A 25,480-nucleotide genomic window follows, 5' to 3' on the forward strand; every position below is an offset into this window, starting at 1 on the left:
TTGTTCTGATCCAGTCAGGATGCACCTGTTGTCGGTTGTTTGGCTCATAGCCTAAGCTAATCTCCAGGGGGCACCACGAGGAGGCAACCGACTTCACCCCGGAGAGTTGAGGGAAAAACAAGAAGGGACCGCGTAAGGAACACTACCATTAGGAGTAATCTGGGTTGCGAAGCAGTGGTGGAGCGGATTATGCGCACCCAACTAAGATGGTTTGGACATATGAACAGAATGGAGGACACAAGACATCCTAAACGAGCCTATGAAGCCAGATGTTCGGGTAAGAGACCGAGAGGAAGGAGAAGAACGACATGGTCGGACAATGTGACAGAGAGCCTTAATAGGACTGGAATAACAGTCAACAAAGCCAAGACAATGGCCAGAGATAGGGACGGATGGAAACTTTTTTTGCAATCCTCTACACTGCAAGGTAGAAGAGGAAGAGAATAAGTAAGTAAGTAAGTAAGTTAAACGACAAAAGGTACACAAATCAGCAAGTGCCCAAGATTTCAAACTTCCGCTCATAATTTCAGTCAGTTATGAAAATGTTCGGAAAAGCTTATGTGTTTTATTAAAATTTTCCCCTTATTTTTTCTAAACTGATTTATTTAACAATTGGGATGTTCTGAGTACATTAACATTCGCCTGTGAACAAAGTTTTCATGTATCCTTACAGAAAATATTAAAAACAAATATGTTAAGAATCCAATGTACTATAGTAACGATTGATATATTTTAAGTAATTTTACTGCATTAAATTTCCATTAATACTTTTGGGAATTTATTAGTTGTCATAAGCCCTGGCCATAATTTATAAAATATTTTTGTTAAGTGAAGAGTAGCACTCCATTTAACTTATATTGATTGCAATAGGAGGTATCAAACTATTAAGGCACAGGTTTTTAATGACATTTTATTAAACGATTGAAAAATTCACACGTTTAAAAAAAAATATTCCAACGTTAACATAAGATCGGGGCACATCCTGAACTTAAAAAAGAAGTAATGCAAAAATTTTAAAAAAGTCATTTTTTTTTTTATATAAAACAAATATTTATTTAAAATTTAAATATAAAAATGCTGCAAAACAAAAGCATTAAATACAAGATTATAAAATGAGAATTTGAAATTAATTGCTTAAAAAAAAAAAGTTTTAACTAAGAAAATATTCTTCTTATCTATTTTTTAATTCATTTATTTATTTATTTATTTTATTTTTTTGTGATGTCACAATTACTCTCGGTTGCAAAAAAACAAGCGGAAAAGTAATGAGAAAATAAACTCTTCAAAAGATTAAACCATTCCCTAAAGAGTTTGCTCATTTGAATAGAGCAACAAAACAAAGAAATCCTTTGAGCCCTAAACCTTCTTTCAATTACCAAACAGACGCTGAACACCCGACTACTTCTAGATCAGTTCTGAAATTGCCCTTACTATGTAAGTGTTAAAGAAATATTTGACCCCTAAACGTTTTCCTCACGTATCACTCTCTAAGGCGAGACAACTGTGGCGATATTTCAAATAAATAGAGATTCTTTTTTATTTATTTTTTGCACCCGAGAGTATTTTATAGTGATATATGATACCCTGAGCTCCAAGTTATCCTATTTAACAATGAATTAAGTATAGATGAACACAATAAGGATAAAAAATTTTAATTACTTACAATATTATTTGTTATCACAGATTATTTAGTCTTTTTGGTAACATTTTAAATATATATAAAAGCAGTGCCATTTTTTATCATTTTAAGAATATGGTAAATAACAAATTTACCACTAAAAGTATGTATTCATTACGTATTCATTTACGCATTCATGTATTCATTACGACTATTAATAATTTTATAATAATAGTGAGAAATAAAAACAAGACCAACGCTAACTTACTTTTAATTTAATTTTTTGTTTTCTATGAGTCAACCACTTTTATTTTTTACTAACAATCAAAAATGTAGCACATTGCCTAATATGCTAATTATAAAACCTGTAAAACGCTGGACCAGTTTTATTTTTTACTCAAGTTACACTTGAGTTTTTAAATAATGAATCATGCTCCAAAAATTTTCTTTAAACTTTAAAGTACTACTTTTCGTCGTGTTCACATCAGATTTTTGTTAAAGTTTATTAAACCTATCTTGTGAAATTTTCCGAAATGGGTTTTTGCCCATGGATTTTTTTTTAGGAAGAAATTAGCAATAATTCTATAACCCCCCTTTAAAAAAATATAACATTCTGGTTTGAAAAATTTACATTCAACACTCAAATATTTTTACATTCTCACCAAAAGTTTACTTTACTCACCGATAAATAACATCGTTGTAAAATAATAATCTCTCAATTAAAATTTATTTAGAAATAAGAAAATATCATTCGCCGCAAAAATAAAAAACCAAAACCAAATACTAATAGCAAAGACAAATCCTATACTCAAAAAACTGTCTAATTTTTTTTGAACATATTTATCGTTAAATGTAAAAACGTTTTCTTTAACCAATAATAAAATCCAAACTTATTGTCACTTTAAACACAAAGTACCTTACAAAAAGATACTAAAATCCTAGAAAGACACAGCCTTATCTTTGGTCGAATACTTTAACTTATAAAATATAACTGTACATGGATAGGAAAAACTATGTTTAATTTTATAAAATTAAATAAAAAAATCAAGTATTTAATATCAATAAAATGCATGCCATCACTGTAGGACTTCAGCTTCCTGTACTTCTTGCAACCTGTTGGAATATTTGCTTAACAATGTCTTTTCCATGTTCAATGACATCTCTGTAAAACAATAATCTCTCAATTAAAATTTATTTAGAAACTACAAAAAAATATCATTCGCCGCAAAAATAAAAAACCAAAACCAAATGCAAAGGCAAATCCTATACTCAAAAAACTGTCTAATTTAATAAATAAAATTAATAAATTGTTATATGAAGTACTGTAATAGCCACTTCTTCACGGATGGCGTTCCCATAGTCAACCAAGCATTAGCTACAGACCACTGATAGACACAATTCATTTAGGACCTGCAGAGTTGGTTGATGTATGCAATTGTATTTGAGTTTACCGTAACCACAGGCAAAATCAAACGCACAAAGCTCATTTACAAAGTACACACGCGGACACGCACATTCAAGTTACACTTGAGTTTTTAAATAAGGAATCATGCTCCAAAAATTTTCTTTAAACTTTAAAGTACTACTTTTCGTCGTGTTTCACATCAGATTTTTGTTAAAGTTTATTTAACCTTAAAAATGGAATTCCTAGTAAAACCTCAACTGCGAAAACATTAGACACTTTTTCTTTTAAACAGTAAGCAAAAATAAAAATCGATAAGAATAACTTCTAACATATTTTCTTACCTAAGCGGCAAATCTTTTGAAGAACAGCTGCAAGCGATTGGTGTCTTAATATCATCGAGAATGCGATTGGCGTTCACCAAACAGGTTTCATATTCATCCCTTGGAAATTTATTCGTAGCACAATGTGCTAAAGTAAATGTCAGACTTAAACAGGTAAGTACAAACCATGCGTCCTATTTTAGATTCAAAACATTATACATTAGTTAAGGATAACTATCAACAAAAAATTAGCACTTCTAGAGTAGATAATAATTTTACCTCTCTGTGATCCGTAATGAGATCATTTATTGTTGTAATGACATGAGGGGCAAATAATTCGTGTCCTAATAAATAGTTCATGATAGTTGTAGCTACAAACGGATGTTTCTCAAGTTTAGTCTGCGTAGTGAGTTTTATTATCTGGTAAAGAAACAGAAATTACAACTTAAATCTATTTTTTTAATTTTTTTTTTTTTTTTTTCAATTAATGTAGAGTTCATGTAAACAAAAAGTTTGTCTTAACTAAAGGAGTCCCATAGACCATACAATCCACATAAGTGGATTCAGACTTGTAATCGTAATATTATATTATAATTCAGATTGTAACTTTTATCAATCACGACATTATATTTATCTTAAAAATAGAGATTAATATTTTGTCCCCTTCATACAATGTTCAGCATTGTTTAGAAAACCAAGACAGTATCTTAATTGTACAAGTAGTAAAGTAGTAGTAAACCTTTGCGGCTTACTGGAGAAAAAAAAAGTAAATATAGTCGTAGTAGAAACGCACTCTCAATAAGAAATCAAAGATAAATGTGTCCTTGATCAATGAACTATCCGGCGTTTAAAAAAAATATCGTTAGCCACTCTTCATAAAAACAGAAAGCTACAAAATTGAGAGATATTGAGATATTGTCTCCTTAATATGCAACCATCAGACGAATGGAACTTTGGCAACGTCTCTTAAAAAATACAGCTTGCTTGCGCTTCGAAAAAATTATGTGCCATATTATGAGAAGTGAATTGACTTGCTTAAATCCTGAGAACTGGTATGGCTGGTGCAAAAGAGAAATTAGAGACAAAAATTTATTTTCTTTGGGACTACTTCATAGGGACACTTAGAGTCAACAAGAATTCGTTTCTGATGTTTTTCTATGCCAATATGTAGAATGCATTCAACATTGGCAGCGTTATCCAGTTTTAATCGTAAAGAATTTTTCTTCTAAAACGATTTTAGTCTGACACCTCCTTTCAAATAAAGAAGAAATTAAAGAAGTTGATATCTCGTAGATCATTTTTATACTCTCAGTAAGCTTAGTAAACAACACAATAAAATGCGTTTCAGCAAAGCTTTTGCTTATTCCTGAGTTTAGGCAACCAACCAACCCTTTCACGTAGTGTGGCCTGGAAGCGTTACGTTTAGGCGTTGTAGCCCTCATTGACTACCAATTTATCTTAATGACTAGATTTCGCCAGCACAGAGCCTCGTCTTTATCATGGGTTCCGCTGGTGAGGCTTGGCCTGGTTCCGCCACAAGTGGGATCTAGGTTAGGCCCTTGCTCACCGGAGCTTGGCGGGCTTCTGTTCTTGTCACAAGAGAAGTATCAAGGTATGGGCAAAAAAATAAAAAGCTTACCTTTCTTTCTTCTTTCACTAGTATCATCTCTACAACCGCTGTCATATATATTCTTAAAGTTTTTTTAAATTGATCATTTACTGGAGCCCATCGGGACGTGGTAGTTTTAAGATAAGAAAATAAGCTGTCCATCATTCTGTCTACGTTCTGAAAATAACATAAAAAATAAAGAATCCAATGTTCCAGTCAAAAACTTATGAAACTTAATTAATGAAATGATTCTAAAAAATTACATAATTCGGAAGTTTATTTAAGCTATAATATTTACACAAAACAAACAAATATATATTACAACCAAACATACGGCAATCCCTCTCAACCTAGTAAGATATACCCTTATGAACACATGACAATATTATTTACACATGCATGAGTAACAGATTATCCGAATTGGCAGAATATGGCAACCCACTAGGTGAAAACCAAAACGATTTCCACAAATATAGAAGGTGCACTGACAACATCTTTACTATGACCTCGTAGTTCACTGACAAGTAATTAACAATAGAAAAGATAATGCAAATTTTACCAAAGCTTTTGATGCCATTGATTGAAATTTGAAGTGGCAAAATTGTTTAGCAGACCATAAACAAGTTTCCGTATTCTGGTCATTTGATCGACATGTAGTGCCATATTTTTTGCCACTTGTTTTGGGTCAGCTCCTCGCTCACTAAGAAGAATTTTAAGGTCAAATGAAAATAGAAATGAGTATGACCACGTCTGAGAGTGAAAAGAGGTCGCAAGGATCCTTGAAATTAATGATGGGATGGGAACCGAGGGGCAGAACGAAGAGCGAAGACTAAGGTTGACTTGGAGTTAGGAAAGATAAAATGAGATACGGTTTGTCGGAAAAGGGTGCTCTGAACAGGATGTTGCAACAGAAGGTAAAACTGAAAACCACACATACCTCACAGTATTTTAGCAAAGTTTGAGCTGTAAAGTCCCCCTCCTTCAGCACTGCCAATATTTTAGTAAGCAACTGATCCAGTGCGTTTGTTGGCTGCAACGGCTTACTTCCGTCGTTGTGTAATTCACAATGTTCTGATAAATCCTTCAGCAGCTCTGCGCTAGCTTCCAGCAACAAGTATCTACACTCTATTTTAATAAAATGTTTCCGTAAGTCTAGGAACAGTTAATGAAGTTAAATTATGTCAATGACGGCTGGCGATTCGATGTGCAGGTCAAGGACACAACATGCTTTTCATTTGGTTGTTCCTGGTCCGTACGATGTATAGCATTTTCCCGTTAAATTAAATCTTGAATTTCATTAAAAAATAAAGGATGAGTGTTTCACAAACACGATTTTGGAGCGGAAATAATACACGTACTTCGAGTAGCAGAACATTTTAGTGTTGCAATGGTTAGGCAGGGGGCACTGTTGAAAAAATATAAAAAAAAAAGTAGAGAAATGAATTTGAAAAAGGCCGACAGCAGTGATATGAACTTGGGTACAGCAGCTGAAGTTCATAATTTTGAGTGGAGCAATAGTAGTTGGAACTTGAATAGTGTAGTTTTAAAAATACGAAAAAGGAAATCAAGGTTCCTAGAACGAATCGTGGAGTGGGACAAATTTTCTAAGAGAATCGTTGAATAACTTGTACTGTATAGAAGTGGACAGGAGCGAAAATGTTCATATTGTAGTTCTTGCAGATACGGCGGAAAACAATTTTAAATATTATGGGGTGCCTGGCCGGCGGAGAGCCAAGGATTTATCCTTCATTCTCAACTCCCAGAGGCAGCCTGCAATCCGCGTTTAGCTTCAAATACTTGAGAGCAACACTGACTTAGGTAGTCTTTCACCTTTCCCATCTCCTTCGGCAAAATTTTGTGAAAAAGTCCTTTCTATTCTGTTCAAAATACCCAAGCCTTTACCACTCATACTAAATCCTACGACATTTAATCGGGACACCTTCATCTATCCAAAGATATTCTCTTAAACAGTAGAATTTAATCTTTCTTAAAAGATTCCCTTCAGAAAACTGAATTTTGCCTGTAGATTCGCTATAGCTGCTCAAACTACCTTAGCATTTCCTAAAGGTATGGAATTGAGTATTAGTGGGTCAATGTATGCCGAGAATCCTGAAGAAATGGCTAATACATAGCCTCCTGCAGGGAACGACTGATTTAAATTTAACAGGGAGCTTTAATCGATGCCTTAGTTCGCCTCGTTTGAATTTCGTTCATGCCCGAAAGCAATTAGTTATGATTAGATTGTGTTGCCGAGAGTACATGCTTTGCAATACTTTAAAATGTGATTCTATGATTTCAAAAATATATGAATATACAATATATTTGATCCTTTTCGCCAGACGTTCGGAACACTGTCCTTTCCAACTTTGAGGTACCTAACACATTGAATTAGTTTTGAATCTAAAACTTACTATTTTTAGCATTTAGTACCAGAATAGTAAATTTAAAAATGTATTGTTTTCTTTCAAACAAGTAGAGGCCGTTTACTTCCCAACTCGCACTGGCGACCAACTCCCACTCAACTGCATAATCAAAAAGAAAATAAATAAATAAAAAAATTACCAAAATTTAGACAATGCAATACTAAATCTGCCACAGCCTCGATATATTCATTGTCCGCAATTTGTTGTATCAATAAATGCTTCTTTACCATCGATAAAAACACGATCAAGCAACTCATTGGTAAACAATTGATGCAGTTCTTAACACTCTTCGTTGGAACGTCAAAACTCTTGGCTATGTAACTGTAAGAAAAACAATCTGATATGAACACTCACACATTTTCCTTCAAATTCCGAACATACGAAACATATTTAATAATTATAACCAAAATTAAACAGTTTGTAAAGTCATACATTACAGTGAAATGTAAACCTTATTGTGGCGTCCTCTGTTTGCAGCTAACCGAAATATCAAATTTGAACTCTACTATTTTTCGATTTTGAGTAAAGTGGCATATTTAAATGGAAACAAACAACATAAAATAATTATAAGTTACACATTACCTCTTTAACCATTTAACGTGTTCCTTAATTGGATGATGTGCAACAAAAGATTTTTCTTCTGAGGATGTTTCATCAAGTGAACATGTTGTGGGAACATAGCACTGTACAGTAATTAATGTTTTATAACAATGATTTAAAATTGGATCTATTCTTTTATAAACTGCTGATCCCTCATTTGAACGTATCACAATTAATTCCTGCAAGAATTTGTTAACAATGTTAATTATAATTTAATAGGAAAGAGTAGCACGCTGGACTGGCCAGCCGGAGGTCTCGAGTTAGAATCCAGGACCTGGTAAATTCAGCTTTGACCAACTCTGAAAATGCTCATACGAGAAAAAAGGCTTAGAAGGCGACTCTATGCCGCACAAGGACGGCTCCAAGACGAAAGGAAAAATGGGAACTGAATGGAAGAGTCAAAATGTAGATGTTTTAACACCTACAAAACCCCAGGTGAGGTAGATACTAAACTTCCAGGGAGAGCTTGATGCAATCATTTGTGATGCTGAGATCATACAACAGTAGTTATTATCCACAGCTGTAATCTTCGCAAACATTTAAGCTAAACTAACATCTTGGCACACATCTTTATAACCTAAATGTTATAAAGATGAATCAATATAAGACGAGTAGGAGATTGCTTTATCATGCTGACAAAAACTAGTAACCAAAATAAGATCCTTTTTCTTCTAGCAGCCCGGAAATCAAGGGACGTAAGGATAATAAGGATCGCCTAGTCCGATAGGGGCCATAGGAATTACGGGGCCTAAATCCTTTTAGGTCAATTTAAAGTCTTTAAATAATTAATATCTAATCATTAATAACATAGTACGAAGAAATAAGGTTCAATAATATTAAGAAAGGTTCGGCGAAAATTCTAACTTATACTTTTGTAAAAGTTTACTTCATTATTACTTCCTACAAATCCGGGCGTTCATTCATATGTCTGTAAGTTTCCTTTCAGAGGAAACACAAGAAATGAATGAGCCTTAGACACAAGTTTTGTCAGGATTTGAGGAATCGGACATTTATTGTGTCAGTATAAATGGCTTGTATATGGATGAGAATGCGCTTTATGAAAAAAAAAATCTTATCTTTTAAGCGTTATCCAAAAGCCTCTCTTCCTACTTCTTTTAATCAAACAGACAGCAAACATTCATGGATGGGGGTTGTGTTTTCACTTGCTGATACCATATTTTTTAACTTTGGTTATGATAATTTGGGATAGCCATTTTTCTTTAAAATTTCTAGTGCGTCACTTATTGCTTCATCTTCATATTTCGTAGATATCAGTTTTTTGCCAGTTGAATAATATTAAATGTAAGAGCTAAAATAATAAATTTATAAATATTTTATTAATTATTTGTACAATTACCTTTACTTGATTCAAACAACAATGCAGATGGAATAATGTACAGCTAGAGACACTCAGTTCGTACTGCCTGCAACTCTCATCAAATATACAGTCTAACAATCTAAGAGCAATTGTAAGCTTAAAACCTTTTGCATTGCCAGTTTTACAACTTTCCTAGAATATACGATACAGAGTTAGAATTAAAAAATATACATGACAATATATTACTATTGAACAATTTAGATGGTGGAGATTTTAACATTTTAAATAAAATGATGAGTAAAATAAAGATAGTTTATGAAACGTATGTACTTAGTTCACTAATTACTCTAGTTTTTTTTTGCTACCATCTACAACCGCCTCTTCAAACTACTTTTCCTACTTTAACGCCCATCCACTTATTGCTTTTCTAGATTAACGAGACAAGCTTTACCAGTTAAGGATGCAGCTTAACTGAATTCAATGAAAATCTAGTAAAACGGAGCATGTCAGATTGTTAAGTGGCGTCTGCTTGTTTGTTTACAATTATGTTCCTTTTAGCCTTAGAAGCAGAAAAAATAAATATTTTTTCCAATATTCATAGTTTACTGTTGTCATCGAGAAGGGTTAAAACATTTATTACTATGGAAATTATCACATTATTAGTATTTGCATGTTTGGAAGCGACTAGTCATAGTAACCAATTATTCTTACACGACTATATTTTCTGATTTTATTATAAATATATTATTTTCGATTATATGTTTGAATGATTGGTAAAAATAATCAGAAATTCCTTCTTTTCAATTTTATTCATCCCAAAAATAAGCTTCCATTTTTTATGTACGTCTTTGAATGAAATTAAGACCCCATTGATGCTGACTTAATAATTCGAAATAATATCACTGATTCATGAACCTGTGAAATCTTAGAAACAAAAAAAGTAAAAGGATCTATAATCCCTACCTGAGTTTAGAATAGTTCGTCAGTGCTGACAGTTAAACTCCACCACTTGAGGTATTTCGACTAACTGTGGTAAGCTTTTCACTGATATTTTCAAACAGTAATTTTCTTATGTTCTTATTATTTATGGTATTTATTTTATTTTTGTATTTTATTGTATTTTTATTAATATTTATTTATGGTATTTATACCATAGGTTCTGTTCATATTATAGTTAGTTAAATTGATTACTACTCATGTTCGCTCCATGAATGTACTTGTGGTGATAGGAACTTAGAATAAAAATAACAGATTTTGGCCACCATGAGTGATAGTTTACGGGAAACAGCAGTAAAACTGAACAAGATGTCTAAAGACACCTTTAGCTTCCACTTATAAACTAGTGAAAGATAAAATAAAGATTTTAATAAAGGCATAATAATACAGACTCCAATAGGCTATTAGAAAAACATATGTACAAACTTTCTAACATTTCTTTAAAAACTCATTAGATGAGGGCTTCTACAGAATGCGATGATAGTGAGTGGCCGGAATTACTGGGACATGTAATGGGTCACAGCTATACCACATTCCCAAGGGATTATGAAGTTAATTTGTCAAGTTGTTCGTTTTCTGGTTCTGTTGAGGTGTAATTCATCACGGATTCGTCCGACCTTTACTTCTTTACTTATTATTTTTAATAAATAACCAATACATAGATAGGCTAATCAGAAAAAAAAAATCGACAAAACACATATGTTATAGGAACAAAAATAAAGTAATGCATTAATTAACGCTCCTCAGAAACTGATCACATTACCTCTACACCACAAGGTAGATGATCACAACTACTTCAGTAACAATCAAGTAATTATCAGGGAGAACAACAAAAAGATCAAGTATTTTAGTTTTAAATAAATATACAGGGTGACCAGAGTTATATGCTCCACCCACTTTTTTTTTTTAACGGCGGGAAATTTCGAAAAAATAAAAAACACGTATTTAATCATTTTTTCTAGTTTATTTTCAGTGATTGATCCATTTTTTTAAACCCCTGTATCTCGAGATACAGCATCCAACTTTTGTTTTTCAAATGGAACGTTATATTTTTTGTTGCATATTTTTATAGTATTTGAGCTCCTAAAAAAAAAATTTTGAATTCGGTTAGGTTTTTCAAAATTTATGGTAATTTAAAATATGAAAAACAAATTTCAGATTAATGTCAAAATTACTTTATTTTTTTTAAAGAATCTGTTCAAACTGGGCACAACCAACGGATAGGCAAGCCAAAACTCTGGACTCCCACGCTTTGCTTGTAACAGCACTTATGGTGGCAAAGTCTACATATAGGCACGCTAGAGTTATTCGACGTTTCAGATCATCGACTGAAGCCACGGGATTAAGGTTACTGTACACTTTATTTTTTTAGGTATCCCTACCAAAAATAGTCCATTTGGGTTAAGTCCGGAGATCGAGGTGGCCATTGGATGGGACAATGTGTCCCTAAGCACTTTTCATGGAAATTTCTGTCCAGGTAACTTCGAACCACTCTCGCATTATGTGCCGGGCAACCATCTTGTTGAAAATACATATCTAGCCGACGTTGTAGATGAACATCTTCAAGCAGAACTGGCAAAATGTCTCTTAAAAAAAAGTTAAGTTCTCTCAGTAGAAGTATGGGCCGATTAGTTGATTTCCTAAAACTCCACACCAAACGTTTGTACAATAGAAAAAACAACCTGAACGTCGAATAACTCTAGCGTGCCTATATGTAGACTTTGCCACCATAAGTGCTGCTACAAACAGAGTGTGGATCTAAAGTTTTGGCTTGCCTATCCGTTGATTGTGCCCAGTTTGAACAGATTCTTTGAAAAAAATAACGTAATTTTGACAATAAACTGAAATTTGTTTTTCATATTTTAAATTACCATAACTTTTGAAAAACCTAACCGATTTCAAAAACTTTTTTTTTGTTTTTTTAAGGAGCTTAAATACTATAAAAATATGAAACAAAAAATATAATGTTCCATTTGAAAAACAAAAGTTGGATGCTGTATCTCGAGATACAAGGGTTTAAAAAAATGGGTCAATCACTGAAAATAAACTAGACTAAAAATGATTAAATACGTGTTTTTTATTTTTTCGAAATTTCCCGCCGTTAAAAAAAAAAGTGGGTGGAGCATATAACTCTGGTCACCCTGTGTAATTATTTGGGGGGAAAAAACAGTAATCAAAGTATTAAAGAATATGTTCAAGCCATTTGAACTAAAATGCAAAATGAAAAAAATTGGGCAATTGTTCACATCAACACTCGTTAAAAAGTTTTAGTCTAATTGAGGAGGCCTTGAAATATTCCGATCTAGTCCGAACTGAGAAAAAAATATATCCTGTTACGAGCAGAAAGACAAAATCAACTTAATAAAATTAAAAACGAACAATGCAAAACATTAAATCTCAAAAATTTGAAGTCCACGAAGCTTACCGTTTTCAATAATTTTAGGTTTTTACATTTCAAAGGATTGTCTAACCAGCTGATGATCAAACTGAACAAATCTTCATTTCGGTCCCAACAGCTCAAACAATTAGTAAGCGCTTGAATTCTGTATACTGGTGTTTTTTCATTTATCTAAAACATGAAAAAAATTAAAATTAAACCTAGTGCGAAACACTCATAAATATCGTTGGTGGTGACTGAAGTACAAGCTATAGCTTAGATTTATTGCGAGGAATATATTGTCAGTTAAAACCCTTTACAGTTAACCACTTTAAACTTATACGGAACCACAAACCAAAGTCATATTCTTCCTTATTACTACAAAGTTATATCTCGATCTTAAAGAAATGCTATGCACCTTAATTTTTAAAAATTGAAAAATCTGGTGTAAAAACATTCCCTTATCACAATTCACGTAATTTAACTTTCTTTTAACTTATAATTAGTTTTCAAAATTTAGTTGACCACATCATACATTTCTATTACAATATTTCTGTTGAAAAAAATGACTCACAGATCTCCCAGAACTACAATATATTCTCTAAGAAAGTTTAAATACAAACAAATAGGCCAACACAGTTTTGTCAAAGTTCAAATAAGTAATTCCTTTGGCAACTGTCAAGAAAATTATTGATAGCGCGAAAAAGCTTTTTTTTAAAGTCGCACTTGCGGGTACTGCAATACGGGAAGAATTTTATTATCCAATATTTTGCAATTGCTTGGACCGGACATTGGCCGTCCAAAAGAAAGGAAAAAGTTAGAGATTGTATCATAATGTAGTCACCTGTTTTAATTCAGTCATACAGTTTTCTGCTAAGTTGCACGTCGGCCCTAGTTTGGCCAGTGGAATATTCGACGCATAAGTCATAACAGCATAGTATATCTGCGATTCCTGCTAACACAAAGAATATTTTTAAACAACCTCTCATTCTGTTGTACACCGCAAGTGTTGAATTTCATGCCTACTGTGTACCGTACCTTATACATCTGAATAAATCTTTTTATGAACGGTAATGAGAAACCATACAACTTGTCTTCATACTGATCGTTGTTGAGCAAGTTATTCTTGAAAACTCCAAACAACGCAGAGGCTGACAAAATCAATCCAGATATAATTCTGTGAAATCAAATTATTGTGAACACTTATTGCGAAAGAGTTTAAATAAACTTCAGACATATAGTTAGGGGAATAATCCACCCCGTACATATTTAGCAAAAAGAAATATTGTTTGTCTCGCAAGGAGGGCGAGAAGTAATTGCATTGTGATCCAGCAGTCAGAGCAAATCCCCAAAACACATGAAATCACGTCCAATTACTCCAGGATACAGAACCAGCTAAAAACACTTTTTCTAGAAAAAGTTTCAAAAAACGTGAATAAATTTAGATGGTTAAATAGTTAACAAAGGAAAAACAATTTTAAAAAAAGCCATTGGTGGCATTTTCAAAGTAATCGTGAAAAACTGGAAAATCCATCCAGTAAAAACGTACTTTCGTACGCTGGTTTGTAAACCCCATACTATTTTAACTAGACAACACTTTTATTTTACAATAAAATTCGTAACTAGCCCCATTTCTAACAGGCTGTTAGATTTCCGCCGAAGCCTTAGCATCGGAAAGGAGAATCATTTTACGTATTCAGCGGATCCCAGAACTTATGTTGCAATTGAAATTCATATTATCGCATACTTTACATTACGAGCAGTAAAGTTATTAATTTTTTTCTAATTATACATTTAAAACAAGAGTAACTTCTTACCGTGGTTCATTAGTGAGACAAGCAATATCCTCGCTTGCAGGCAATACATCTTTATCATCATCTGAAATTTATAAATTATAATCAGTTAAAATCAGGTTAACAAAGTAAAGGATTTGCAATGTCAAGAGTACTCTGTGTACTCTATGTGTCTACATAAACGTTTCCCGAGAGATTGTAAACTTGAAGATTTGGACATATCTACCACTGGTCTACTAAGAAATATGGATTTTGTTTTCTACTAGTGAACTGCGTTGTTAACTTAACGGACAAAATGCCTAAACATGTCTAGTTATTTATTTATTTATTAAATAACTTGTGAAGCATAAGGCACACAAAAGAATATAGTATTAACATACAAAAAAATGTAAAATAAAAACAAAATCTTAAATATTTAAATACTTAGTTAATTATTACATATATGTAGAATTTACATACTTGTAAAATTAACTTTAACGACTGCCCGACCAATTTTGCATTACTTTCTAAACATTTGGGCAATATTGCTAGAGCGGCATAAATAAAAAAAAAAAACAGTACGGCCATAAATAGCACATCAGCAACCATCCTCTAAACAAAAGCACTCCTTAAAATAATTGACGAAGAAAATTTCAAAAAACAAAGGAAATATCGGATATTATAGAGACTCTCAGGGCAATCCCTCCTTCCTGGTTTTCAAATTTTGCGTCAGTCCGGTGACTTAAGACAGAGCCGGATCTCATCTCTGAAAAACATACTTCTTCATGGTTGCTTCGTCTAAATAAGCAAACTTAAGTCAGAATAAGAAGTTCTGCACTACTGGCAGGTGTCCATAAACTTGAGCTAGCATCGTTCAATATTCTTCTAATTGCCAATTCGCTGACCTGAACTCTAGTTGCGAGGTCTTAAGCAATAAAAGCGCCGCAACTCGCCCCTACTATTGCACAGAAGAGACGCAAATACCAGACAATACAGTGCGCGACAACTTCAGCCTCATCACAATTGACTTCTTTTAGCCCACTGAATGCCTCTTTTGCACCTCGCGTCGCGACAGGAAATTTGCCAAATTTACACAAATAATGAAATAATAAATTTGATCAGAACAATAAATTTCATACTTGAAGTTTAATTAAAATAATGTCTTTATTTGTTCTAAGGGCAACGCCCTACTAAAAAATATATCAAAATGTCGACTGGTTTATCAGATTTGTATATGACAGTTCAAGACTAGCAACTTCTGCCAGTGGATAGCATGAATTAATCCCCTTAAATTATATTACCTCTTCAGAAAGTTTTTTTTAAATTAGATTCGTATTTAAACATTATTATATTGTAGGAACCAAAAATATGTTTAATTTCTGAGGCGCACTGTTGTGAAATGTATTGTTTTTCACTTTGAATAAAAATATAATCGAAATGCCTGCATAAAACGCCCAATCCCTTATCAAATTCCACAATCCAATGAACGAAGAGAATTAAAAAATGTCAAATAATATATAAATAAAAACACCTAATTTAGAAAAAATATTTTTTATATCCGCATCTTCTAAATTCTGGCCAGGATTGATATTACCAGTGTCTTGTTTAATCTGGGTGCCATGCAGTGCATACAGTTTGTTTATAATACAGCTAATTATCTGAAAACGAAAAGTATTTTTTGAAAAAATTAGTAAGTTGTACTTTGTAATTAATTGTAATATTAATTTTATTTTTGAAAATTTCAAGATATGATTACATAGTTTTAATCAATATTTCTTTTAAAACAATGTAAAATAATAATTTAAAAAGCAAATAAATATTTTAATGAATAAAATCTGGTGAAGACACATGCACTACTTTTATCACATTTTACCGAATTCAATTTTCTTACTTGAAGAAAATTTGTACAAAAAAGAACGTTGAACTCTACATTTTACACGTTAATGTAGAAAATAATACTTCTATTGGAATCATGACGTCGTTCCCTTAGAAGCCCCGCTAAAATCAATGTTCCCTGGAAAAAGTTTTAAAACAAAGTGATAACCTGCTATACAAGCAGAAATTAACCACTTTGACAACTTCATAGAAAATAACACAAAACTGGAAAATACCGTTCTGTACGGTTGCATTTGCAGTGGACTGATAATCTTTCAACTCGGATTTGAAAAACTGGAAGATCTATTCAGAAAAGTGGCGCTACCACTTGATATATTTTGTCCAACCGGTTATTTATTGTCGGGCCAGATAGTGGCACCTAATCCAAATATCGAATTCGAATCTTTGCGAATCTTTCTGCGATTTTTTGTTATTATATTATGAGCTGCCTACACTCGAAAGTCTCAAAATTCGTCATCTCAAAATCGAAAATCTGCTGATCGAAAACCTGTGAAAGGAAACTAAAGGTTTTTTTTTTGTATTTTTAATTGTAGAAAACTTTTCATTTACAGGGCAACAATTGCAGTAAGAGAAAGTTGTGTAAGTGTTTCGTACCAGATTTTAAAAACTTGATTGTGACTAATTCAATATTTACCGTAAAAGCATCAGCTGAATTGATTAAACCTTCAGCATGAATGAACAGTAATCTGGGAGCTCTTACATTGATATTTGTTAACTTTACTAGTCGGCTGAATATAACTTCTTCACAATGTTTTTTATTATAAAAAAAATCAATAATAAATTTAGCTACAAGCTTAGCTATGACTGACGTATCATTCTGAAAAAAAAAAAAAATGATGAAAATAACTAATAATGGTAATAATTAATAATACTTGTTGAGGAGGTATAAAGTAGCTCAGTGATAGAACAGTGGATGACCGGGTCCTAGTCCACACTGTTCATTAGATTTTCTCTCAGGAGCCACTACAGTTCAGTACCCGGAAATACTGTTAGCCTTAACGTTAGGACACTTTCTTGAGTTCAGCTGTGTGTTAGAAAGATCCAATTAGAGAATACTGACGGCCCGTGCCTTCTCAGTGCATTGTCGGCCACTGGTCAGCGTTCTCTTACTACAGACAACACTACCTGTCACCTTTCAGTGAGCTGTATGAGCTCCTAAGAAGAAAAAATCTGAATATAGCCAGAACTAGAACTCATTCCTTTCGCGTGGTAGTCTAGTATACTTAACGCTTAGTATCCTTGAATCCGCGTTTGGCTAAGGAGATTGCTTAGACAATCTTAAAAACAATCACCACTAAACTGTCTTTGAATCAAATTAGTACTGGAGTTCCTTAAAACAGCAATTTTTTCTCAACAAAATGATAGACAAGAGTGATCACAGAGCTCTGACTAAATAAACTTTACAAACCAGAAAAAATATTTAAAAACGTTATAAGAATGACTAATTATAAGTACAAAGAAAAAGTACTTACGATTAACAAAGAAATTTGTTCACGTAGTGGGAATATTTTCCAGAAATTGAATGGCATTGATAAGTTTTCTTTCATTTTAATTAGAAACGATAAGAATGAGGATCTCACCTATTTGTATAAAAAATAAATAAATAAATAAGTAAAATTCTTAGTTTGTACTCTATTCCAGTAGTCCAATATCTGAGACTTTTCCGTCTTCGCTTGCTTTTTTAATCAGTTTCTTTTACTAATTACACCTTATTTTGTCTAGAAACAATTTAAAATGAACTCAAAATTTATTAAAATGCAACGGTCACTCAGATGTTTAGAGTTGTGGTTAAATCCAAAAGTTACGCTCTTTCCAAAAAACGAAAACCAAAAGTTCACGTGGAAATAGACTGCATGCAATTCAATTTATTTCGGACTATATTCCGGACTATTTCAAAGAATAATAATTTTCTAAAGACAGCATCACATTCAGCCAGATATTTGAGGATTGTCGCAATTTATTTGATCTTGTTTGAAAACTATCTAATTAAAATGTAAATTCACTTCCTGGTATAAACATACAATTAATTGCAGTCTAACAACACTTCTGACTGAGCAGCATCGTAGTTTGAGAAATGGTCCATGTGCGAATTCAACCACGATGAACTTTTAAAAATTCAGAAATTTGAAATATGCAAACAAATAATTTTTGTGGATCAATCCAAAACAGCGTTAAAACGATATTGCTGGACGATTCTAAGACATTAACATAATATTTTGAGGGTTATATTTGCAGCGTCACTGAATGCAATTTACAATGACAACACTATTTAGTTTTACAGCTAGAAGAGATCGAGGCTTTAAAGTAATTAAATCCTGATAAGGTACACATTTTTCATAAACTATAAAAAAATCTAAACTTTTGTAAGCATTAAGATAGTAAAGTATTCGGTTTTGAATTGCATGCCTTTGCCCTTTCAGGAAATACCTCTTCCTAACATCCAAATGACGAAGTCTTATTCAAGAGATGTAAATACATGTATTCCCAATTTTAAGTACACAATTCTAAAATTTCAAACAATACATTGCTTTTAAGAGTAGGCGCTAAGACGCACGAAGTTTCAAGATATTGGAAGTAAGACAATTTTTTTTTACAAGAAGCATTTAATATAAAGAATATTTTCTAATGTTTTACAAAACCTTTTCATTTTCATCTCGCATATGCTGTCTCATTTTTGCCAACTCTTTAATGAGTATTATCGCTGACTGTGGTTTCGTGGTCATAGTTTCCATACCATTAAAAACGCCAGCTCGTACTTCAGGTATTTTGTCGTAGGCCAATTTTTGTAAAATAATTTCCACAAACTGGGTCACATGTTCATCGCCAAAATAATCAATACGATGAGTTAAGCATTGGCAAACCCCCTGAAACAAAATTAGTTACATACAATTAATTGAATACAATTTCAGTTTAAAACACTTCTGATTGAGCAGCGTCGTAGTTTGAGAAATGGACGATGTGCGAATTCAACACGAATTCAACCACGATGAACTTTTAAGAATTCGGAGTTTTACTGCCAATAGCTAGATAGTATACACAAATTTTAAATAGTCACAGCGTTTTGCAGCGTCCATTAAGAAATAACTCTGTTCCCGCAGTGATGGTTGAATAGCTTTAAACCTCTTTTACATCCACCATACAGATTTCTCTAACTACCATTTGTTTCACGGTCCATGACACACTTTCTTTGAGGGGAAAATTTAATAACTTTACCGCAAATATCATTTTTTAAATTCAAACCTATTGAGGGTTATCAAAGAGGGATGCAACAGCTGGCAGAGATTTTTTACAGCAATCAGTGGGCTACATAAATATGGATTATAATTATATAGTTTTTGTAAAAATAACCTTTTATTAATTGAAAAATGGGTCTTTTTTATTCAACTTAATAACTTTTATAATCAATAAGAATGAAGCATACCTTCAAAGCAATAATTCGGACATTACTGCAAGCGTCTTCTAATAAATCAAACATGAGTCTAACTTGCTTTTCTCTCAGCGACGATAATACTACACGCACTTCACCTGGCACCATCAATGGAAAGGACGCACATAAAACTTCTGCAGCATTGCACCGTTCATGACTTATATTACTCTGTAAATACCAATTGTCATTAAAAAATGTAAACAATATAAGTATAGTGTTAGTGCGATAAAAAAAAAAAACTTTGTCAAAATAGAACCACGGATTAGATAGGGAAGAGAATAATTAGCGCAACAGACTGCCACGCGGAAAATCTGGTTACGAGTCCAGCTATCCTTATAAAAAAAAAAAAGAAGTAAAGTAATCGTTTATTTATTCAGGCGGGTCTTAATGTCCATCTACCAATATCGAGACGGGGGCTAAAGCACATGCTTAACTATTAACATTTTTTTTAACAAATAAAAAGTAGCTATACGCGGGATTCGAACAGGGGATCTCCCATTTACAAAGCCATGCTCTTGATCACTAGACCAACACCGGATACCTAACCCCAATACCCAATACAACACCCAATACCTACCCAGTAAAAAGCAATCAAGTCAGAAAATTGAGTGATGTCCATTCATTTTTAATGATAAATGCTTGGAAGAGGTGTGTGTGTGTGTGTGTGTGTGTGTGTGTGTGTGTGTGTGTGTGTGTGTGTGTGTGTGTGTGTGTACAGTAATGAAGAGTTATTCCTTGTACCACCTTAGGTTTGGGCCTAAGGAAGAGATAAGAGATTTTTAAATTGATTGGTCAACTTTTCAACTTCTCCATTTTCCCTAAATTCCCACCTAACATGGCACCGTCACTAGAACATTTTTCGTAGATAATAGCTTTACCGGTTTTCTACAACGCTCCAACGCCAATGAGAGGAGGGTTGAAGCTCATATTAGTGCTTTTAATAGAAACCCTTCTAAACACTAGATTGCATGAGGTATGTGGTTTAATTTCTTATTAATTAAGAGGGAGTGGCAGTTGGCAAGCACAGAACCCCTGTAATGTTTTCTATAAGACTAAATAAAGAATTTACCGATTCTATTCTACATCTGAGCTTTACACCTCTAACTGCTCGGCTACCATCGTGCCTTCAAAATATTATAAAAGTTTCAAGTTTTTTTTTTCGAATTCTCCAGGCAAGTCTTCTGTAACTGGTAAATTTTCAAATAAAATAAAAATTAGGCAAAAGAACCAAAGTTGGTGGAAGAAGCTGGATCGGGAAGTGATCAAGAACAAAAAAAAAAAAAATATAGATTTAACCAAAAAGGACACAGTGAAGAAAAGCTAAATTATGAGACACAAGATGAACGTGATATATTTAATGCATAAAAGTGTTATGCTACCCAGTTTAAACGCACGAATATTAGTACCAGTCGTGACAGTAATAATGGGGTGGCGAAAAGGCTTGAGAAGGCATGAGTGGCCAGTATTAATTTCTCTTACACAGTAGCAGGCCTCAAATGATGCGATTATTCAGATTTTCCAGGAATATCATGAAAATGGTCTAGTGCTACAGCGTTTTTAGGAAATCTAAGTAAACCCCTGGGGAAAAAAAGTATAAAGTAGAGATGAAAAAGATTCTGTGAAAAAAAAGGAAATAGGTTTATAAATATAAAAGTAACTACGGGAAGTAATTTGAGCCCTGGTTAGGGCACTTGACTCAACCACCTTACAACGTTAATAAATAAAAGCTTAAAAATAATAAAAAATACTAACTTGTAGATAGCGCCATAGGAAAGGTTGGTATAATTTAGTTAGAGTAATATTAAGCTTGTATATGTTCTTTTTACGTAGAGCAAACAAAACTGTTAATACTTTGGACGCCCAGGAGGTCATGTTCAAGCCATCTCTCTCACTTGTTAAAACTCTCTCCATCATGTCTTGAATGCAAATTTTTTCAATCTGCTGTTTGTTAAGTAAAAAACATTTATTAACAAATAAAAAATAAAACTGAGAATTTTAAACAATACCAGTCTTGGAAAACACTAGCAAGTATTTCTCTTACCGCAATGATTACAATTAAATTTTCTAAATATCTACGTATATAAGGAGGTTGGGAATGTAGTTACATCTAGCTAAGATTTATGATTAGGTCCAAAAGCGCGAAGTCTTATTTCCACCCATGAGAATTTGTACTAGGTTTCCTATCAATTTCACCATTAAAGTTATTCCCAACACTCAGTTACGCCAAAATTCCTCCTAAATAGTTTCTCCTGAAGCTAATATTAAATACGAGGGCTAAGACAACTACCACCAATTTTTATGGAAATATTTTGTAAATCGATAGTGTTGATTTTATGCCGTCGATCTATTAAGTTACAGCGTTTGGGTCGCAAAATTGATCGAGTTATTACTAATTAGTAAAATTTCATTCTTTTGGCTGCAATATTATTCACCTAACATCTTTATTAAGTTTCATGCTGAATATAACAGTATCTTTTAAAGTGTAGTGCTAAAAATAAGATACACTAATCATTCATATGCAGGTTAGGCTGCTTGAAAAAATTTACTTGGAGGGCGGAACGTTTTCCAGATAAAACCTTTTGGTACCACAAACTCCGAAATTTAGCATTTCAGCGGCACTAACGAGTGACAAAGAGAAAATTATAAGAAGTCAAAGAACTAAAAATTGTGCACTGTAACTTGACATCAAGTCGGCGTGCACACAAATGCTTAAGTATGGCAGATCGGCGGTATCAACAATATGCAAAAAATCATTGAAAAAGCGAAGGTAAGCCTCCAACTTAACGCACATGTTTGAGAATTATGAGGGGAAAACACAATTATCTTTCGTAGTAAAACATAAAAAGATAAAATTTGTAACTTACCTCTCTTAAAGTAGGTTCGGCCAGGTTCCATGCATTGAAGTATATTTCTCCGAATACACTTGCGTCTTGACTTTCGCTTAGCATATTCACTACTTTGTAAATATTCGTTTGCATACTCTTTAAGCTGATTGTTGGATTTAACAATACATATGATACAATCATCTGTCCTTCCTCATTATCTACAAACTTTGGCCTAACTAATACTTTAAAAAATAAATGCTTCAACTCTTCATCACTATTATTTGTGAAATCAATATCTTTTATCAAGTTCTTAATTTTCCAAAGCCTCAGTACATGTTCGGTGTGAATTATTTTAGTGTCATCTACTATTGAATATAACAAATACTTTAGCGTGCATGTACAAATGCTACTATCTATCACAAAATCCATAGAAATAACCAAAAAGGTTTCACAAACACTAGCTATTAAATCTTTAATATGATCACTTAAACCGGTTAATGAAAGAAATTTAACTAAATTGTTCATAACCAATTTATAACAGTACACTTCATCAAGGCGTTTTCCATCAATTAAAGCATTGATCAATATAGCTAAACTCTTAATTACCTCATCATCGTGACCTATATTCGTTTGTTTAACCATATAATCGTATTTGCGATTTAAGAATAAACTTAATTCAGTAAGCACTGGTTCAGAAATTCTTATTGAGCCATTTATCTGCAAAAATGATTGTTAAAAAGTTACTGATCTTTACTGGCATAGCACAAAGGTGTGAAAAATCCGCACGAATTCCACCCATGCACAATATAACTTAAAATTTGCTCATTGTTTTAGGTGACTGATTTATTAATCCAGAAGGAAGAAAAAATGATGCCAATTTCAGACATTATTTTTTTTATTATTTTGCCCAGCTTTCGACTTACAGAATCATCTACAGGGCAATATAATATTTCTACATTGTTACTATAAAGTTGGTGTATCTTCTGTCCTGTCTGCTTATGAACTCATAAGAGAATAATAATTGGCATTATTCTTTTTGCCTTCTTAAACTTGTTTTCAATACACTCAATTTCACTACTATTTAATTGTTTTCAACATTATACAGAATAACTTTCTTTTTTTCTTATGAGGTAGCAATCTGTAAGAGACATAAGAGCCTCACAGGAAGAGTTAACAGTGCCTTTTTGTGAGTATATTTTGGAGTAAAATCCTGTGATGTTTAGGAACTTGTTGAACGTAAAGGGATTTAACGTGTGGGATTTCGTAGAGTTTAGTGAGTAAGCCAAGAGGTAATAACAGTGGTTCTTATGCTCTGTGAAGTACGAATATGCGAATGAATGAAAATAAATTGTGTTGTAATGCCAGAGTAACTCCACAACAATCATAGATAGTGGGTGAGTTTTGTGACATTAGATATCAAAGCGAAAGGCCCAAAAGTTTTTTTGTTTATTCTTCAACAATTTATATATGAACTGCAAACATTTGCGACATTCACCCAACTTTTAATTTACTTCTATTCACACAATTATTTGCAAAAGATTGTTTTTTAACTAAATGTTTTCTTAATGTAGGTAAACACTTACCAAATCTGGAAGCTTTTTGTTGAAAAGCCGTAATTCTCGAATTCCTTCGATAATATCAAGAGTTTGCTCATCTATAATAGTTTTTCTTTTTTTTACAGCTTGTTCTGAAAGTAGTGGCACATCCATGTTTCGATACAAACAGAAATCAATCTAAGAAACCTGAAACGAACTGTACTAAATTTCTAAGTTGACAAGTGTACCTTCTCAACCGCCTTAACCTAAATAACGGAGTTTATAAAATCCTTAAACATCAGAATGCATTGCACTTTACAAATCGATCAGTAAAAAAAACCCTAATTAATTTTGCAATTTATTTGATACAGATTTCATTTATGTCCAAACATTTTTATCAGTAATATTTATTTGCTTACGCTTATTGTAGTTTAATAGATTTCAACAATAAAAGCGGATCCCCTTTTTAAATATTTCTGATTTTTGAATGCAAATTTTTGTATTACATTATTCGCTAAAATACGCTGGAGTACAAATTCAAATGTTATACCTAGGTATAGCAGTAGCGGCCGTAGGTTAGCCTGTTGGAAGGAATAAAATCCTGCAAAAAAAACAACTAACGTATTTGTCACACTGTCATATGCTAAACCTGTGGAACCTTTGAAATCATCTCGAGATAGATGCTAGTATGACCATATCGCTTCCTAGCCAAAAAACTATTACATTGCCAGGTTTTGCACCTGCACAAAGAGTGGGAGAATTATCAACTTAAATTCCACGACAAAAATTGGCGTGGTTTTGAGCACAAGGGTCAGCAGCTAGATCCCAGTCTTGGATTTCCGAGTGAGAATTCTGCACCTTAACATGATTTGACCAGTTTATAATTGCTTAAAAATTCAGCTGGCAGTTTATACTCCTAGTAATTGCTTGTAACTGTTTAAGAATTATTAATTGATGCAGTCCTCATTCAATTTGTGCACATCGGTTTGAATGGGGGTGGTTGGTTGTTAAAGGTCCATAAGTAATGTATCCCTTTACTAATTTACAATTCTATTCTTTAAGAAGAAAGACACACTGATAGGTAGAAATGCCTTAGGTTCAGATTTGCTGGAAGGAGCTGTTCTCTTCATGCCCAAGTTTCTTCCTTCACTTTTGTGACTTCAGTGTCAATGAGGTTAGTAGGCACTATTTTTTAAGAATTAGATATCACTATCTAGGCTCAAGCCTAGGATGCTTGCTATCTAAATTTGGACAGATATAGAGGATTTCTTTAGAGGTTGTCAGGAATCCTTTATTAGCCTTGGAGCAAATATCTGTTTCACCAGCAGCCCTCGGAGATTTTGGGCTGGAGAGCGAGTT

General features: G+C 33.0%; 1 protein-coding gene across 4 annotated transcripts; it reads right to left on the reverse strand.

The window, feature by feature from the left end:
• Window positions 1-1,027: 1,027 nt before the first annotated feature.
• LOC141459207 (condensin-2 complex subunit G2-like) lies at window positions 1,028-24,795 on the reverse strand. Of its 4 annotated transcripts, XM_074137988.1 has the most exons (21): window positions 24,672-24,795; window positions 24,170-24,328; window positions 22,626-23,303; window positions 21,514-21,702; window positions 19,756-19,929; window positions 18,974-19,198; window positions 17,807-17,914; window positions 16,969-17,151; window positions 15,970-16,096; window positions 14,484-14,544; window positions 13,705-13,843; window positions 13,511-13,618; window positions 12,715-12,858; window positions 9,333-9,485; window positions 7,958-8,154; window positions 7,515-7,696; window positions 5,890-6,077; window positions 4,983-5,129; window positions 3,623-3,763; window positions 3,365-3,537; window positions 1,028-2,780 (listed from the first exon to the last, which is right to left on the reverse strand). In XM_074137988.1, exons 2-21 carry the CDS (start codon window positions 24,293-24,295, stop codon window positions 2,708-2,710), a joined length of 3,516 nt encoding a protein of 1,171 aa, XP_073994089.1. In that variant the 5' UTR covers window positions 24,296-24,328; window positions 24,672-24,795; the 3' UTR covers window positions 1,028-2,707. The 4 variants fall into 4 exon arrangements, with proteins under 4 accessions (XP_073994089.1, XP_073994088.1, XP_073994091.1 ...); XM_074137987.1 differs by lacking the exon at window positions 24,672-24,795 and having other exon boundaries at window positions 24,170-24,395; XM_074137989.1 differs by lacking the exons at window positions 1,028-2,780; window positions 3,365-3,537; window positions 3,623-3,763; window positions 4,983-5,129; window positions 24,672-24,795 and adding an exon at window positions 5,380-5,652 and having other exon boundaries at window positions 24,170-24,395.
• Between the last annotated feature and the right edge of the window lie 685 nt (window positions 24,796-25,480).

Source organism: Rhodnius prolixus, unplaced genomic scaffold, assembly GCF_049639745.1.
Source record: "Rhodnius prolixus isolate KJV_2025 unplaced genomic scaffold, Rpr scaffold_11, whole genome shotgun sequence".
In the NCBI taxonomy this organism is placed as follows: Eukaryota; Metazoa; Arthropoda; class Insecta; order Hemiptera; family Reduviidae; genus Rhodnius; species Rhodnius prolixus.

Coding starts and splice junctions, on each gene's coding strand:
- LOC141459207 (XM_074137988.1), bottom strand. CDS start 24,295: ATGGATGTGCCACTACTTTCAGAACAAGCTGTAAAAAAAAGAAAAACT. Junction 21,703..22,625: donor CCGAACCTACTTTAAGAGAG/GTAAGTTACAAA, acceptor CTTAACAAACAG/CAGATTGAAAAAATTTGCAT. Junction 13,844..14,483: donor TGTCTCACTAATGAACCACG/GTAAGAAGTTAC, acceptor TTGATTTCACAG/AATTATATCTGGATTGATTT.